Below are 16,309 nucleotides of genomic sequence, written 5' to 3'. Positions count from 1 at the left end.
TTGTGAAATTAACATACTGAACTTTTATTTCCATATCACGACAGTAAATTTTGAAAAACTGCCATTTTTGATTGGATTCACCTCATTTTATGGTATATGACATGTGACATTTCACAGGTGGCTCTCCCTTTGATAGTTTATGTTTTGCAAGTTACAGGGCTGGTATAAGTGGTGGTAGGAGGGTGCACAGAACAAGTTGTGCTGCGGGGTAGGAATCATAGGGTAGGACGAAGGGTGCAGATGGATCATATGGTCTGACAAAGGTATTGTGGAGATGTGGAGGGCGATGAAAAGCTATTCTAGGTGTCGTGGGCAAAACCTCAGACAGAATGGATCTCATATCAGGGCATGATTTTAGGAAGTCATGGCCTTGTTGAAATAGCTGATTAATACATTCCAGACCAGGAAAATACCGACTGAGCATTGGTGTGCTCCTAAGTTTTTTTGGGGTGGGGGGTCAGCAGTACTAAGATTAGATGTGATGGCACAGAATACCTGCATTTGAACTTGGTTGGTGGGGTAATTATGTCCAGTGAAGGTCAGGTGAGAACAGCAGTATACTGCTGTAGAGAGTCAGCATCTGAACAAATATGTTTGCCTCGAATGCCAAGGCTGTATGGGAGGGAACATTGTACATCGAAAGGATGGCATCTGTCAAAATGTAAGTACTGTTGTTTGCAACTGAGAGAATGTATTTAGAGATTCCAAGAATTTTAACAGGTCAGCCTCACCATGAGTCCATGTGGCAAAGATGTGATTGATGTATCTAAACAAAACCACGGACTGAAGGCTTATGGATCCTAGGAAAACCCCCTCCAAGTGACCCATGAAATGGTTGGCATAGGAAGGGCACCAACCTGGTTCCCATGGTTGCATCCTTGATTTGTTTGGATGTCTGCCCCCAAAGATAAAATAGTTGTTGGTAAGCACAACGTTGATTAAGGTGAGCAAGAAGGATGTCATAGGTTTGGAATCAGGTGGGCATTGACTGAGGAAATGTCCATAGCGGTGTTGGTATACACTCCTGGAAATGGAAAAAAGAACACATTGACACCGGTGTGTCAGACCCACCATACTTGCTCCGGACACTGCGAGAGGGCTGTACAAGCAATGATCACACGCACGGCACAGCGGACACACCAGGAACCGCGGTGTTGGCCGTCGATTGGCGCTAGCTGCGCAGCATTTGTGCACTGCCGCCGTCAGTGTCAGCCAGTTTGCCGTGGCATACGGAGCTCCATCGCAGTCTTTAACACTGGTAGCATGCCGCAACAGCGTGGACGTGAACCGTATGTGCAGTTGACGGACTTTGAGCGAGGGCGTATAGTGGGCATGCGGGAGGCCGGATGGACGTACCGCCGAATTGCTCAACACGTGGGGCGTGAGGTCTCCACAGAACATCGATGTTGTCGCCAGTGGTCGGCGGAAGGTGCACGTGCCTGTCGACCTGGGACCGGACCGCAGCGACGCACGGATGCACGCCAAGACCGTAGGATCCTACGCAGTGCCGTAGGGGACCGCACCGCCACTTCCCAGCAAATTAGGGACACTGTTGCTCCTGGGGTATCGGCGAGGACCATTCGCAACCGTCTCCATGAAGCTGGGCTACGGTCCCGCACACCGGTGGGCCATCTTCCGCTCATGCCCCAACATCGTGCAGCCCGCCTCCAGTGGTGTCGCGACAGGCGTGAATGGAGGGACGAATGGAGATGTGTCGTCTTCAGCGATGAGAGTCGCTTCTGCCTTGGTGCCAATGATGGTCGTATGCGTGTTTGGCGCCGTGCAGGTGAGCGCCACAATCAGGACTGCATACGACCGAGGCACACAGGGCCAACACCCGGCATCATGGTGTGGGGAGCGATCTCCTACACTGGCCGTACACCACTGGTGATCGTCGAGGGGACACTGAATAGTGCACTGTACATCCAAACCGTCATCGAACCCATCGTTCTACCATTCCTAGACCGGCAAGGGAACTTGCTGTTCCAACAGGACAATGCACGTCCGCATGTATCCCGTGCCACCCAACGTGCTCTAGAAGGTGTAAGTCAACTACCCTGGCCAGCAAGATCTCCGGATCTGTCCCCCATTGAGCATGTTTGGGACTGGATGAAGCGTCGTCTCACGCGGTCTGCACGTCCAGCACGAACGCTGGTCTAACTGAGGCACCAGGTGGAAATGGCATGGCAAGCCGTTCCACAGGACTACATCCAGCATCTCTACGATCGTCTCCATGGGAGAATAGCAGCCTGCATTGCTGCGAAAGGTGGATATACACTGTACTAGTGCCGACATTGTGGATGCTCTGTTGCCTGTGTCTATGTGCCTGTGGTTCTGTCAGTGTGATCATGTGATGTATCTGACCCCAGGAATGTGTCAATAAAGTTTCCCCTTCCTGGGACAATGAATTCACGGTGTTCTTATTTCAATATCCAGGAGTGTAGAAGAGGTGGTATTGGTGGTGACAAGCAAGGTGCATGGTGGGAGTGGGTTGGGCACAGATTTCCAACAAGAAATTATGTTATTTACAAATTAGGACATAATTTAAAGAAAACACCATGTATAAATACCGAACATCTTTATTTTTATCATCTTTGCACATTAACTTAAATTTTATTAACTTTTTGACTATCATAAATAAACAAATAAAAAACTCTTTAAAAAACTGATGTTCATGCTCCGGTTTTCGTGATGTTCACATAATTTTAATTTCAAAAAACATTTGAAGTGTTTCTTCATAAATCAAGTATTGGGAGGTTAAATGGTATTTGGTCCCCAGTCCTAGATACGACCGCTGTGTTTCTACTACAGTGCCATGTTTCTTGATACACGTTTTAATGACCATGTTATAGAAAGATGGTGGGGATGTGTTATGCAGAGGTTTCTTGCAAGCCTTTGGCCTTCTTCCACTTATGCCACATTAAACTGGCATCATCACTGATAACAGGTGTTTACTTTGATTTAATTATTAGCAGTTACAACATATAAACATTAATCAACATGGCTGATCTTTGTCTCCCCTTGTCTTCACTACAAGGGTCCCTTTCATTCCGGGGTGTGAGTGAGCTGCCCTTACATTTTACTTTCTGCAACATATTCTTCTTTCCTTCCCAAGAAAGGAACTAATAGTTCCAAAAGCTAGAATAGTTTCGTATATTGTTATGTCTTTCCATCAGCTCTGTTAAAGTATTTCAACTCCTGAAGGTAAGAAATGACCAATAGTTCTGTCTCATAATTTTATAGTGATCTCAAGTAAATTTTCCTTTCGATAAAACATATAAAACAATTGAGGAGTTGACTTTGCATTCTGGAATAGATTTTGCAGCTAAATTTTGTATTGTAGTGCAGTTTTGTAATAAGATCCTGATTGATCCAAGAGTTAACACTTCCATAAATTCATAAATAAATTATAATCTTTCATTATTAGTTGTTCTTTTACATGAATAATCCAAATTCTGGAATTCAAAATTTCTATTGATTATCTGTGAAATAATGTTATTTGTAATAATCTTCCTTCCAGTGTGTCTACAAGAAATGGACAAAAATACAGAAACGATAAAACACAACACGTGACCATGTCTGATACGGAGTAGCAAACCTGTTGGCATTTAAAACAACTTCCAGTCATCTCAAAATGGATAAATATAGGTCCTGTATGGTTTTCAGTGGAGTCTTATACTATTTTTCGTGGAAAGCAGGGCAAGTTCAGGTAACGATGGTGGAGGTGGACAGCGATCATGCACCTTTTTGTGCAAAGTAAACCACAAAGGCTCAATAATATTGAGATCTTGTGACTGTGGCAGCCAGGGAAGAGGCAAGAATATATCGTCACACTCACAAAACCAGTCCCATTTGATGCAAGCTGTGTGAAAAGAAGCTCTGTAATCTTGGAACTGAGCGTCACCATTGGGCAACAAACATTGTACCATGGGATGGACTTGATCAGCTAAAATGGTCACGTAATTCCTGGCAGAATGCAACCTTTCAGAATAATCATGGGGCCAATGGAATACCATGATATGGCTGCCCAAATCATCATCAAAGACCCCACCTTATTTCCCTCTTGGGATGTAAACTTGTTCAGAAGTTGGAAACAGTGTGAAACAAGACTCATCTGAGCAAATGTCTTTCTTGCATAGTCCATAGTCCAGGTTTCATTGCTTCGGCACCATGTTTTCCTGTTACGAGTGTTTACATCACTGATGAGTGGTTTTGGGATTCCATCTTGCTTCAGTTCCCTTATGGGAGCTTATGGAGCTTCCTTTGTGTTGCCCTGATGTTGACAGAGTTCATGAGTGTGACATTTGGTTGTGCAGTGACTTTTACAGCTATTATTCTGTTATTTTTCATTGCAATCATCTTCAGTGACTATTTGTCATGATCCCTCTACATGCACTTTTGTTGGCGTTGGGAGTTAGCAGGTGATGATTTTTCGCTTTCCTTGTACGCAGTATGGATCTTTGATATGGTGCAGCTTGAAACAAGCAAGCACTTCAGCTCCCTTGGTTATGGAAGCATCCACCGTATGGGCACCAACAATTTGCCCAGATTCAAAGTCACTTAGCTCTGAAATAACACCCTCACAACTACACTGAACACTGTTCTTACAATGACTGAGACTTGGAAGATATTGAAGACATTGTACAGGTGCTGTTTATGGTCAAATATAACAGTGCAACCAGTAGGATTGGCTAGCATCTGCATTTATGTTCAAGCATATGTTTCTTGTGGTTTTTCCATATTTTTGTCCAACCATTGTAGATAAATGTTAGCATACTTACAACAATACAAAGTGAGAGTAATAGATAAACAACAGCCGGATTATAAAGGTGATTCAGCTTCACCTACTGCTGTCATTTTTGCAACCTGCTATGGTACATATGGCCTTCATAAACTACACGCAATATTTTAATGTTCTCTAACTCTCTACATACAAACAATAATAAATAAATAATGAACAAGACTTTTTTGTAGGAAATTTAATGTACTTAAATTTTGTAAGGTTTTCGAGCTGTTTAAGAACAGGTGACCTTCAAACACGCCTCCATCCCCTCACTCTTCCCTCACTAGTTTTGATTTCTAGTATGTTGTTCGTGGTATTCCATCCTACCACTATACAAAAATTTTTGCTTGCAGAAACTATTCCTGATATTTGACCTCTATTGGTTGGGCTGCCACACCACCAATGTAGTTGGCTATTTCATTTACATTATTAATTTTAACTTGCCTGTGAGGGCAATGAAAGAAAAATGATTTTATAAATGTTAGATTAAAAGTAATTACACTGACAATTTAATTCAAGCATAACACTTACGAGCATGATAGTTTCAAACTCAGATGGCCTGACGAATACAGCAATGAAATTGTTTATTTTATGCTGTTAAAATACACAAAACTGTTAGGAAAAATTTACACAAACATCAATTTTACAATTTTTAAGTGCTTGACTAAGCTGGTTGTGTAATAAGGCCAGTCAATGAAGACCAAAAATGGTCGAATGTGGGAAATAATTCATGCAGTGGCAAAGTTTTGTATACTGGAAGGAGAGAGTGCTATGAGCAACATAGTGGATATCCTGACCACTGGGGGGCTGAATGTGGGTGATTTTGAGGGTCACTTTTGTAAGTTTTTCTTGCATTACTTGAAAACCATGGCCTCGAGTGAAAATGTGTCCAGTGCAAAATTTAACTACATTAAATTTCCTACAAAAAGATCCTGTTCATTTTTGCTGTAGGACTGATAGTGTAGCAAGTGTGTATACCAATTAGGCTCCTTTCATAGTAGGCTGATGCAATATCTCCATACTTAACAATCATATACAACTGTTCACTCAAAAAAAGGTCTCTACCCAAAGACTGGAAAATTGCAAAAGTCACACCAATATTCAAATTACAGACCCATATCATTAATATTGATATGCAACATGATTTTGGAGCATATATTATGTTCAAACATAATGAATTACCTTGAAGAGAACGGTCTATTGATACACAGTCAACACATATTTAGAAAACATCATTCTTGTAAAACACAACTAGCTCTTTACACACATGAAGTGTTGAGCACTATTGACAAGGGATTTCAGTTTGATTCCATATTTCTGGATTTTCGGAAAGTTTTTGACACTGTATCACACAAGCGGCTTGCAGTGAAATGTGTGCCTACAGAATATTGTTTCAGTTATGTGAATGGATTTGTGATTTCCTGTTACAGAGGTCACAGTTTGTAGTAATTAATGGAAAGCCACTGAGTGAAATAGAAGTGATATCTAGTAGTGTTATAGGACCTCTGCTGTTCCTTATCCATATAAATGATTTAGGAGACTATCTGAGCTGTCTTAAGTTGTTTGCAGATGATGCTGCCATTTATGGTGTGAAAATTGCCAATTGACCCTAAGTAATAAAAAGTGTGAGGTCTTCGACATGAGTGTTAAAAGGAATCCACTAAGCTCTGGTCACATGATAAACCAGTCAAGTCTAAAGGCCATAAATTCAACTAAGTACCTAGGAATTACAATTATGAACAACTGAAATTGGGACAAATGTATAGAAAATGTTGTGGAGAAGGCAAACCAAAAACTGTGTTTTACTGGCAGAACACTTAGAAAATGTAACACATCTACTAAAGAGACTGCCTACGCTGATCTTGTCCGCCCTCTTTTGGATTATTCCAGTGCGGTCTGGGATCCTTACCAGAAAGTTGAAAGAAGAGCAGCATATTTTGTATTACTGCAAAATAGGGGAGAGAGTGTTACCGACATGCTACAGGATTTGGGATGGACATCATCAAAACAAAGGCGCTTTTCATTGCAGCAGAATCTTCTCAAATGAAATTTTAATTTATTTTGTCCATATAACAAAAAGTTTTTGGACATTGTCAGGAAAATTTAGATTACATTACATATATACAGTAAAATATTTACATTACCAAACGAAAGCGTTGATATGTTGATAGACACACAAATAAACACAAACACACACACAAAATTCAAGTTTTCGCAACCCATGGTTGCTTCATCAGGAAAGAGGGAAGGAGAGGGAAAGACAAAAGGATGTGGGTTTTAAGGGAGAGGGTAAGGAGTCATTCCAATCCCGGGAGCGGAAAGACTTACCTTAGGGGAAGCTTTCTATGTGGGAATGACCAGCAGCAAACTGTCCATTTGCATGAATGGACACAGGCAGACAGTGTTTTTTGGCAATGAGGATCACCCTGTGGCTAAACATGCCTTGGTGCACGGCCAGCACATCTTGGCACAGTGTTACACTGTCCGGGTTATCTGGATACTTCCCACTAACACCAACCTATCAGAACTCCGGGGATGGGAACTTGCCCTTCAATATATCCTCTCTTCCTGTTACCCACCAGGCCTCAACCTCCGCTAATTTCAAGTTACCACTGCTCATACCTCACCTGTCATTCAACAACTTCTTTGCCTCTGTACTTCCGCCTCGACTGACATCTCTGCCCAAACTCTTTGCCTTTACATATGTCTGCTTGTGTCTGTACTTGTGTGGATGGATATGTGTGTGCGCAAGTGTATACCTGTCCTTTTTTCCCCCTAAGGTAAGTCTTTCTGCTCCCGGGATTGGAATGACTCCTTACCCTCTCCCTTAAAACCCACATCCTTTCGTCTTTCCCTCTCCTTCCCTCTTTCCTGATGAAGCAACCGTGGGTTGCGAAAACTTGAATTTTGTCTGTGTGTGTGTGTGTGTGTGTGTGTGTGTGTGTGTGTGTGTGTGTGTGTGTGTGTGTGTGTGTGCCAATCAACATACCAATGCTTTCGTTTGGAAGTTACATCATCTTTGTTTTTAGGTATATTTTTCCCACATGGAATGTTTCCCTCTATTATATTCAAAATATTTACATTCTTTCATAACAACATATGGATCAGACACATGTCTGTACACATTATTTTTCAAAAGGGCACTACAAGTAGATTCCTCTATAGTGTAACACAATTTAGCTTATATTTATAATAGTACAGTACGCATAATACAGTGTATAATTACATTCTTTCATACCACTGACAGATCGGAGACATTGTCTATATACACTGTTTTCCAAGATGGCACTACAACTTAAAGGCCTCTATATAGTAACAACACTTCTCTATTAATAATTGCTTCAGTCTACTCTTTAGCATATTTAGATTTACTTTCTTGAGTTCACAGGGTAGTGCATTGTAGAAAATTGCTCCCATTCTGTGTGGGCTGTGGTCCGTTGCCTTTTTATTGGTCACAATTCTATGAAATATCATAGTTGTGTACATTACTGTTTCTCATATTAAATTCAGGATTTTGTTTCACGAACATGACTGTTTGCAGTATATACATGGAGTACACCGTAAGAATTTTATATTTTCTAAATATGTCTCTACAAGGCTCTCTCTTCTTTACCTTGGCTATCATTCTTACTGCCTGTTTTTGTAATCTAAAAAGTCTATCTATATGAACTGCTGATGCCCCACCCCATATCTCAATACCATACTGAAGGTGCGGATGAATTAACCCAAAATATATTTGCCTTAAAGTATCGTGGTCCAAGAAGGCTGAGACCCGTTTCAGTAGATACACATTTCTACTGATTTTCTTGCAAATATTATCTACACGGTCTTTCCATGATAAGTGCTCATCAACAACGATGCCCAAAAATTTATGTGAATTTGCATATGCAAGACCCAGTGGGGATGTAAATACAGTATCAGTTATGGCAGCATTATAACTGTGCATGAACTTCATTATTCCCGTTTTGCCTTTATTTACAAGAAGCTTGTTTGCTGTAAGGTATGCGGACAGAGTATTGAAACTGATCTCGGTACTGTTAGCTGCAGACTGCATATCACTGCCACAGCTGATGAAGGATATGTCATCAGCATAGCTTACAACCATGCAATTTTAGGTTTCAAATAAGTTATTTACTTATACAAGGAACAGAAAAGGCCCTAGTATGCTTCCTTGAGACACGCCACATTGAAGTGTCCTGAAGTTTGATTTGGTTGTTAGGAGCTGCTCATTATTTTGATAAGTTAGCTTTACACACAGTTTCCTGTCTTTCAAATAGGAGGTAAGTAGTTTCAAGGCTAGTCCTCTCAACCCGTACTCTTCTAGCTTACACAGAAGAATGGTATGATTCACAGTATCAAAGGCTTTACTCATATCTAGAAAAGTGCTTATTACCTAGTCACTTTTGTCCAGCTTATTTAATATTTCATGTATAAAAGATGCTACTGCTGTTGTAGTAGATCTCCCTTTTCTAAATCCATGTTGTAGGTTGTTTAACAGATTGTGTTTGGTGAAATATGATTCAACTTGATTTAGTATTACTCTCTCTAACAATTTGCCTAGTTCTGAGGTTAATGATATTGGCCTGTAGTTTTTAGTGTCAGTTTTTAATTCCTTTTTATGCGCTGGTATAATTTCAGTAATTTTCAAGAGGTCAGGGAATACTCAATTTCTGAGGGAGGTATTTATCAAGTGAGTCAGAGGTTTCACTAATTCATCCCTGCATCCCTTTAGCAGTTTAGGTGAAATGTCATCCCAGCCACAAGACATTTTTGCTCGAAGTGGTGATATGATTGCTAGGACGTCCCTCTCAGTAATGCCATGGATATAAAAGGACTGGTTAGATTTTCCAAGACTAAAATTTTGTGGCTTGACATGAACTTCATTTGTACCAACTGTACTGAACTTTTGTATAAATTTCTCACACAGTTCTTTTGGGTCACTTATTTCTTCACCATTTTCTTTTAATGAAATATTGCTGTGTTCATAGGAATTCTGTTTCCCACTTTCTTGATGTATTATTTTCCAGGCAGTTTTACTGATACAGCTAGAGTTCCTTATTTCAGAGGTATATTTCTGTGCTTTTAGGTTAGTCAAGGACACTCTGTATGTTTTTCTGAGCAGTTTATATTTTTTGAGAAATATTGTAGTTTAGTATCTCTAAAAAGTGTATAGCAATCTTTCATTTTCTCCCTCAGTTCAATAATTTCAGAAGGGAGATTCTCGTCTTTATGGTTTACAGCTTTATTTACTTTTTTAACTATAGGACAGGTTTCATTTAAAGTGTTACTGAATAACTTATAGAAATATTCCCATTTTTCATTCACTTCAGTTGCATTGTACACTGGTTCCCATTTTTCATTCCCTAGTGCCATCTTAAGTTTAGAATAATTAAATTTTCTTTTATATATAACTGTATCACTTTCAGTTACATCTATGTTCCCTACATCAATTTCCATAGTAAGGGCTCTGTGATCACAAATGTAGTTATCTAAGGTGTTTACATTTACTTTCTCTTTTCCTACATTTATGAGAACATGATCATACACAATTTCAATCACCAACTTTCTCCTCCAAATGCGAAAATGTTTTGTTGATGCTGTCCTACATAGGGGGAAATGATCATCACAATAAAATAAGGGAAATCAGAGCTCACACGGAAAGATATAGGGATTTGTTTTTTCTGTGCACTGTTTGAGATTGAAGTAATATAGAATTATCGTGAAGGTGGTTTGATGAACCCTTTGCCAGGCACTCAAGTGTGATTTGCAGTGTTTCCACATAGATGTAGATGAAGTTAGAGAATATGAGAATCTTGTGCGTGGTTTATGAAGGCAGATAAACATCGTGGTTTGTATAAAACGACATCAGTAGGGACAGCTGCATCACTCTGTATAACAGGTAGAGCATTAGATATTGTGTATTTTTTACCATTTTTTTATGAGCAAATTAAGGAGATTAAGGAGCTTATGTCTTTCTGATTCTTAAATTTTCGGTGCTGTAAATTTCTTTTTATCCTGCAGTAAATGATTTGATTGTAAGATTAATTTGCTATTAATAAATCATTTCTCTCTCTTTCTTTCTCTCTCTCTTTTAAATACTTTAATGCAGTAAAAAATAACATTAGAGTTTCTCTTGTGTCAGGTACTGGCTGGAGGAAACAAAGAAGCCATAGCCATCAGCCTTGCTGCTGGGTTACAATTCATCCGAGCTGAAGGATTTGTCTTCAGCCATATAGCTGATGAAGGGTTTACAGATGCCAGTGCTGGCACACTGCTCAGATACCGCAAAAAGCTTTCAGCAGATCAAGTTTTGATATTTGCAGACGTGAAGAAGAAGCACAGGTATTTTTGCATTTTTCATAAATGATAGGTTGCTTCTGGATGGGAGCATACCAGAGAAATCGTTGTAACAAGAAGGGGCTAAGTTTTCCAAAAAGTAAGTTTCCTACACTTCCACTGAATGGCAGGATATGCATTACGCAAGAAGGAAACGTGTGTGACAGATTCAGGATATGTTTATTGTAAGCGAGAGTTGTCTGTCTTGATCACATACCAATGTCGCAGCTGAAAACGGGGAATACATTTTTTTTCTGCCGTCAGTTGTTGTGGTAGGTTGTCATAAAACAGTTGAACACAGAGAAAATAACACTGATTGAAATGCATTGCCTGCCATGTGTAGTGCATCTGGAAAATTTTATGAGCTTGTAGGCTTTAGTTTGTTGGTGTAGGTAATTTTTGGAAAGTTCATGATGTATAGCGCAGTTTCTGTAATTCCTAATAAATACAACCTTATGGAGCGCAAGTAAAACAGTCTAGATCGGATGTAAGTTGTATATGTATTAATATATGCAACTTACATGTGATCTAGACTGTTATTGAAATAATTTTAATACAATTTTATGTATTGTTGTTCTCCTAAGGACAATGTTTGAAAAAAATATTTTATATGTGTGATAAGAATTATGCAGTCAGAGGCTTACAACATGGAGTTCACTGTTGTTGTAGTAGTGGTAATGGGATGAATAATTGTACCACCTGGAAATTTACCAGGGATAGTAAAGTTCTTTGCTGAGAGAGTGCGGGTTGTTTCAAAATGACAGAATTTCTCAAGACTACTACAAGAATGAAGATATAAACTTGGCGTGGAATCACAAATCCTCGCGAAATAAAAAAATCACGTGCTCTGAGATCTTGTGACTCTGGGGGCCAGTGGTGCAATGCGAAATTCACATGTCCCTTATGGCTGATCCACCATGAGATCACTATTATTAAGAAGTGCCCTTACAAGCGGTTGTCAGTATGGTAGTGCTCTGTCTTGTTGAAAAATGACATTTTTGGCATGTTCTTGCAATTGTGGAAAAACCAAATCGCCAACATATCCAGGTACATTATTCCTGTAAATGCGTTTTCCACAAAGAATTGACCTTAAATCTTTTACTCTGGAAATGGCACAAAACACATGAAGCTTTGGGGGGGTCTCTCTCATGCTTGATTATGATATGTGATGCTGTGTTAATACACTGTGACAGTTCACTTTTCCATTTAAATGGAGTGTAGTGTGGCGATTCCTCCCAGTATATCAATGAGATGGCTCAACTGATTTTATCTTAAGAGGCAGCATGGGTTAGCAGACAATAAAATAAGTTATCTTTACATTGCTGCAACATGGAAGGAACCCACACTGATGATGCTCATTTAACTTTGTGTGTGTGTCATATGGCACAATTTACTGAATTTATTACCTGTAGCTGCCCATTATATTTAGCTTTCTTTCAAAGTATGGACTATAACAAGCCTTACAGTAGGCTGGCAAGTGTCATTGTTTTGAAGCAGAGACTGATCCGATCCACACAATTTTCATAATAAAATGTTATGTATGACAAGGGAAGTGATTTGATAAAATATCTCAGGGAGGTTCTTAATTTGGAAAGTCTATTGGTTAATGAATGAACACTGATAGTGCTCGGTCATTGACCTCCGAACAATCCATCTTCATCTTTTCTATCTGGCTGCTGTAAAATGTTAAGAATAAAATTCAAATTAGGCATGTAATAAGGGGACAGGAAGGTTGTTCTCATTAAGTAATGAACTCAAAAAAGTATAGCGTAATAGGTAATTATTTAGGCAGAAATGTTACAAGATCACCTAACTTACATTTGCTCAGCATGAGATCCCCAACAAGGAAAGATAACATGGCAGCAAAATCAGAATTGAACATACTCCTGTCTTTCATTTCACCTATGTTTCATTCACAACTTATACTTTGTGGAAGTTTCAATGTATTCACATGGTTAGAAAAATGTTCTTTGACGAGTAATGTCTTTCATCACAGCCTTTTTTAATGAACAAATTAGCTTTCTCCTAACATGTATTATTTCAACTTCAGTTAAATGAGGCAAAACTTTACATAGAACATAAAAGAAATTTGTCATCTTATGTATTCATACCCAGAAAGAATTCAAAGACTCTACAAATTGTTGTTTCTCACCACCATGAAGAATTTATAGTAATTAATTAAACCCTGTATGGTTTGAGACGTGAATATCCCCGCAATACAGGTCGGACACACACCTGAATACCAGTTCAACTATTAGCTGGCATGATGAGTAGACTTTTGTGCACTGTGTACAAACTGTTGAATGCACTCTGTCTTGAATGATCTCATAGGGGTGACTTTTGGACTTACCTTAACATAAACAACCAGTGTCTTGAAATACAGTACTTTAAACTGCCGTTTTCTCAGTGAAAATCACAGTGCACAGTTGTAACTGAATTCTCCTGTTGAAATGGGGAACACAATATACTTTCATTCCCTGTATTGTTGCCTTCTTAACTTGACTTATATTGGCATTGAACGAATGAGTGAGTGAGCGAGCGAGCAAGATTGCTGCATCGTGGAAACCCTTCCAGCAGCCACATGGATTGGCAACTTACAAGTGGCACCATTGTAAATTTTTAGTTTTAATGTGCAAGTTGAAACTGAACGCCATGTTTCTATGTTAACTCATGTAGAAGATACCACCTTGTGAACTGGGTGTTCTTTTTATTGCCCTGTGGACACTTGAAGAGAGATGAGGACCAGTCATTATTTATCATCAGAAGGTGCAACTCCCTCTACAGCCTCAGATCAGAAAAGAAAGGTAACAACTGAACGCCAAACTTTTGAAATTTGACAATCCTTCTTCAGGGCAGAAAAGAGGAAATAGTTGGAAAGAGTCATTAACCTCCAATTGCAATTCTAGGAGATCCACATTTTCTTAAACAGAGTTGAGAGAAAAGGTCATCGGAGAGAGCCAGAGGTCAAAGATAGTGTGTCAGTTTTTGTATTCCTGCCAAGCACTGATGCTAATGTGGACTTGGTGGCTGGCAAAGATATTGTAAGCTTGTCAGCAACTGCAGGTAGTACCCATTCCACCCAGTAGGACCACAGCAAGTCAGCGAAATGGACAGAGTCAGTCCCATTAAATACATGAGCACCACACTGTTCACGCCAGATTACTGCCATTTATGAACTTTAATATTTTCTTCCTTAGCTGTCTTCCAATAATAACTCTACTTGTGTATTTAGATTTTGCATAGAATGTTATTTGATTGTTTATGTTAGCTCAAGGCAATTTGACATTCTCACATTTTCTTTGAAAATTTGAGATCTGGGGTTGGTTGCAGTTCTGCTGTCATTCACTACAGGGCACAAAAGGCTCCCCCAGGTGTCATTTGACAGTGCTGATGTGTCTGAGGAGACTTGTGATACATATTTACATGGTTTCTGTAATTACTCACAGTTTTTAATATTGTGCATCTTAACGCTAAGTGTGTGCTGTTGTGGTCGTTATTATCTGAAATGGTCCAGAAGCTACAGCCACTCCCTGACCCCAGTAGTGCCGAAAGTGATGGTATTTGTGATTTGTTGATCCAGCACTGTAGTCGGTAAACTCATGTTGTGGTAGCTCAATTGCACTTTAACCAGTATGCTAAAAAGGTCAGTCAGTCATACACATCACGGGTTAGCAGCTGCCAGGGGCTTAGTCGCAATGTACTTATGTTTGCAATGAGTGTAAGGTTTCTTAGAGACTAGCTCATCAGAGATGCTGTTATTCATATAACTACTTACTGTAAATTTCAGTCCAAGGCTTTGACCTCTCCAGATCCAGACCTCCACAACACTGCCCACATTGCACAATCATTTGAAGTAGCATAATCAGTGCAGCAAGCATACAGTGATAATGTAGAAATATAAGAAAAAAATGCTATCATCATACTGCACCCACCCAGTGGGGGAGTGCGGGTGGAGGGGGGGTGGGGGGAGGGGACATTCAGTTGGATATTGTGGTCCTTCTTGGAGGTGATGGTCTGCTTTTTATGTAACACTTTTAAATGAGCCTCCACCAGCTTGAACAGTCCCCTAGTGACATGCAGGGTCCATGGATTCATGAAATTGTCTCCATATCAGTACACATCCATCTGCTTGATATAATTTGAAATGAGACTTGTCTGACAAGGATATATGTTTCCAGTCATCAACAGTCCAATTTCAGTGTTTACAGGTCCAGGCAAGGCATAAAGCTTTGTGTCAGGCAGTCATCAAGCGTGCACGAGTAGGCCTTTGGCTCCGAAAGCCCATATTGATGATGATTCGCTTAATGGTTTGCACGCTAACACTTGTTGATGGCCCAGCATTGAAATCTGCAGCAATCAGGGGAAGAGTTGCACTTCTGTCACATTGAACGATTCTCTTCAGTCTTCATTGGTCCTGTTCTTGCATGATCTTTTTCCAGATGCAGCAATGTCAGAGATTTGAAGTTTTACCAGATTCCTGACATTCATGGTACACTGGTGAAATGGTCATACGGGAAAATCTCCATGTCATTGCAATGCGCCAACTGTAACACCACATTCAAACTCACTTAAATCTTGATAATGTCATTGTAGCAGCAGTAACTGATCTGGCAACTGCACCAGACACTTGTTGTTTTATATAGGTGTTGCTGAATGTAGGACCGTATTTTGCCTGTTTGCATATCTCTGTATTTGAATACGCATGGCTATTCCAATTTCTTTGGCTCTTCAGTGTATATGGAGCCTACTGAACATAAACCTGACTAAAGACGAGGTGATGAACACATGTGATTGCATCTGACATCATGTTTGCTAGTTATTTTATTTGTTATACCAAAGAATAAGTTGGTCAATACTATTATGCTTCTACAACTATGATGTATATAATTGCAAAAATCCTTTTTCGTAGCCTAGATCATCATGGGCCCTGCACATTTAACTTTTTAATGAATACACATACAGCAGATGTCCATATTTGTGCAAAACTGTGAGCTATCAGCACACATTCTTTCCTGGCTGCAATACCTGGAGGCTTGACCGATGAATACTTTGTACCAATCCTTTTGACATAGTCAAATAACCTAGTGACCCACAGCCTCGAAATTTCAAGTTCAAAAAATTTTCACTCAGCTTTTACTCAAAATTGAATTTTAATGACTTTTAACACTTTTAACACCCCTTTTACAGACT

At 39.6% G+C, this 16,309-nt stretch overlaps 1 protein-coding gene across 3 annotated transcripts in view; it reads left to right on the top strand.

The window, feature by feature from the left end:
- LOC126480938 (uncharacterized protein F13E9.13, mitochondrial) overlaps positions 1-16,309 on the top strand; it is a 52,139-nt gene that overhangs the window by 14,056 nt on the left and 21,774 nt on the right. For all 3 annotated transcript variants that reach the window (XR_007587481.1, XM_050104354.1, XM_050104355.1), the window contains exon 4: positions 10,926-11,125. Coding sequence is in view for 2 of the 3 variants with exons in the window: in XM_050104354.1 (XP_049960311.1) it covers positions 10,926-11,125 (200 nt within the window). In the remaining variant the exon portion in view is untranslated. The remainder of the gene's footprint in view (positions 1-10,925; positions 11,126-16,309) is intronic.

The sequence above is a fragment of the Schistocerca serialis genome, chromosome 5 (assembly GCF_023864345.2).
Source record: "Schistocerca serialis cubense isolate TAMUIC-IGC-003099 chromosome 5, iqSchSeri2.2, whole genome shotgun sequence".
Taxonomy (NCBI): domain Eukaryota; kingdom Metazoa; phylum Arthropoda; class Insecta; order Orthoptera; family Acrididae; genus Schistocerca; species Schistocerca serialis.
Note: the sequence above shows the minus strand (reverse complement) of the source record. Positions and strands in the feature narration are given on the sequence as shown.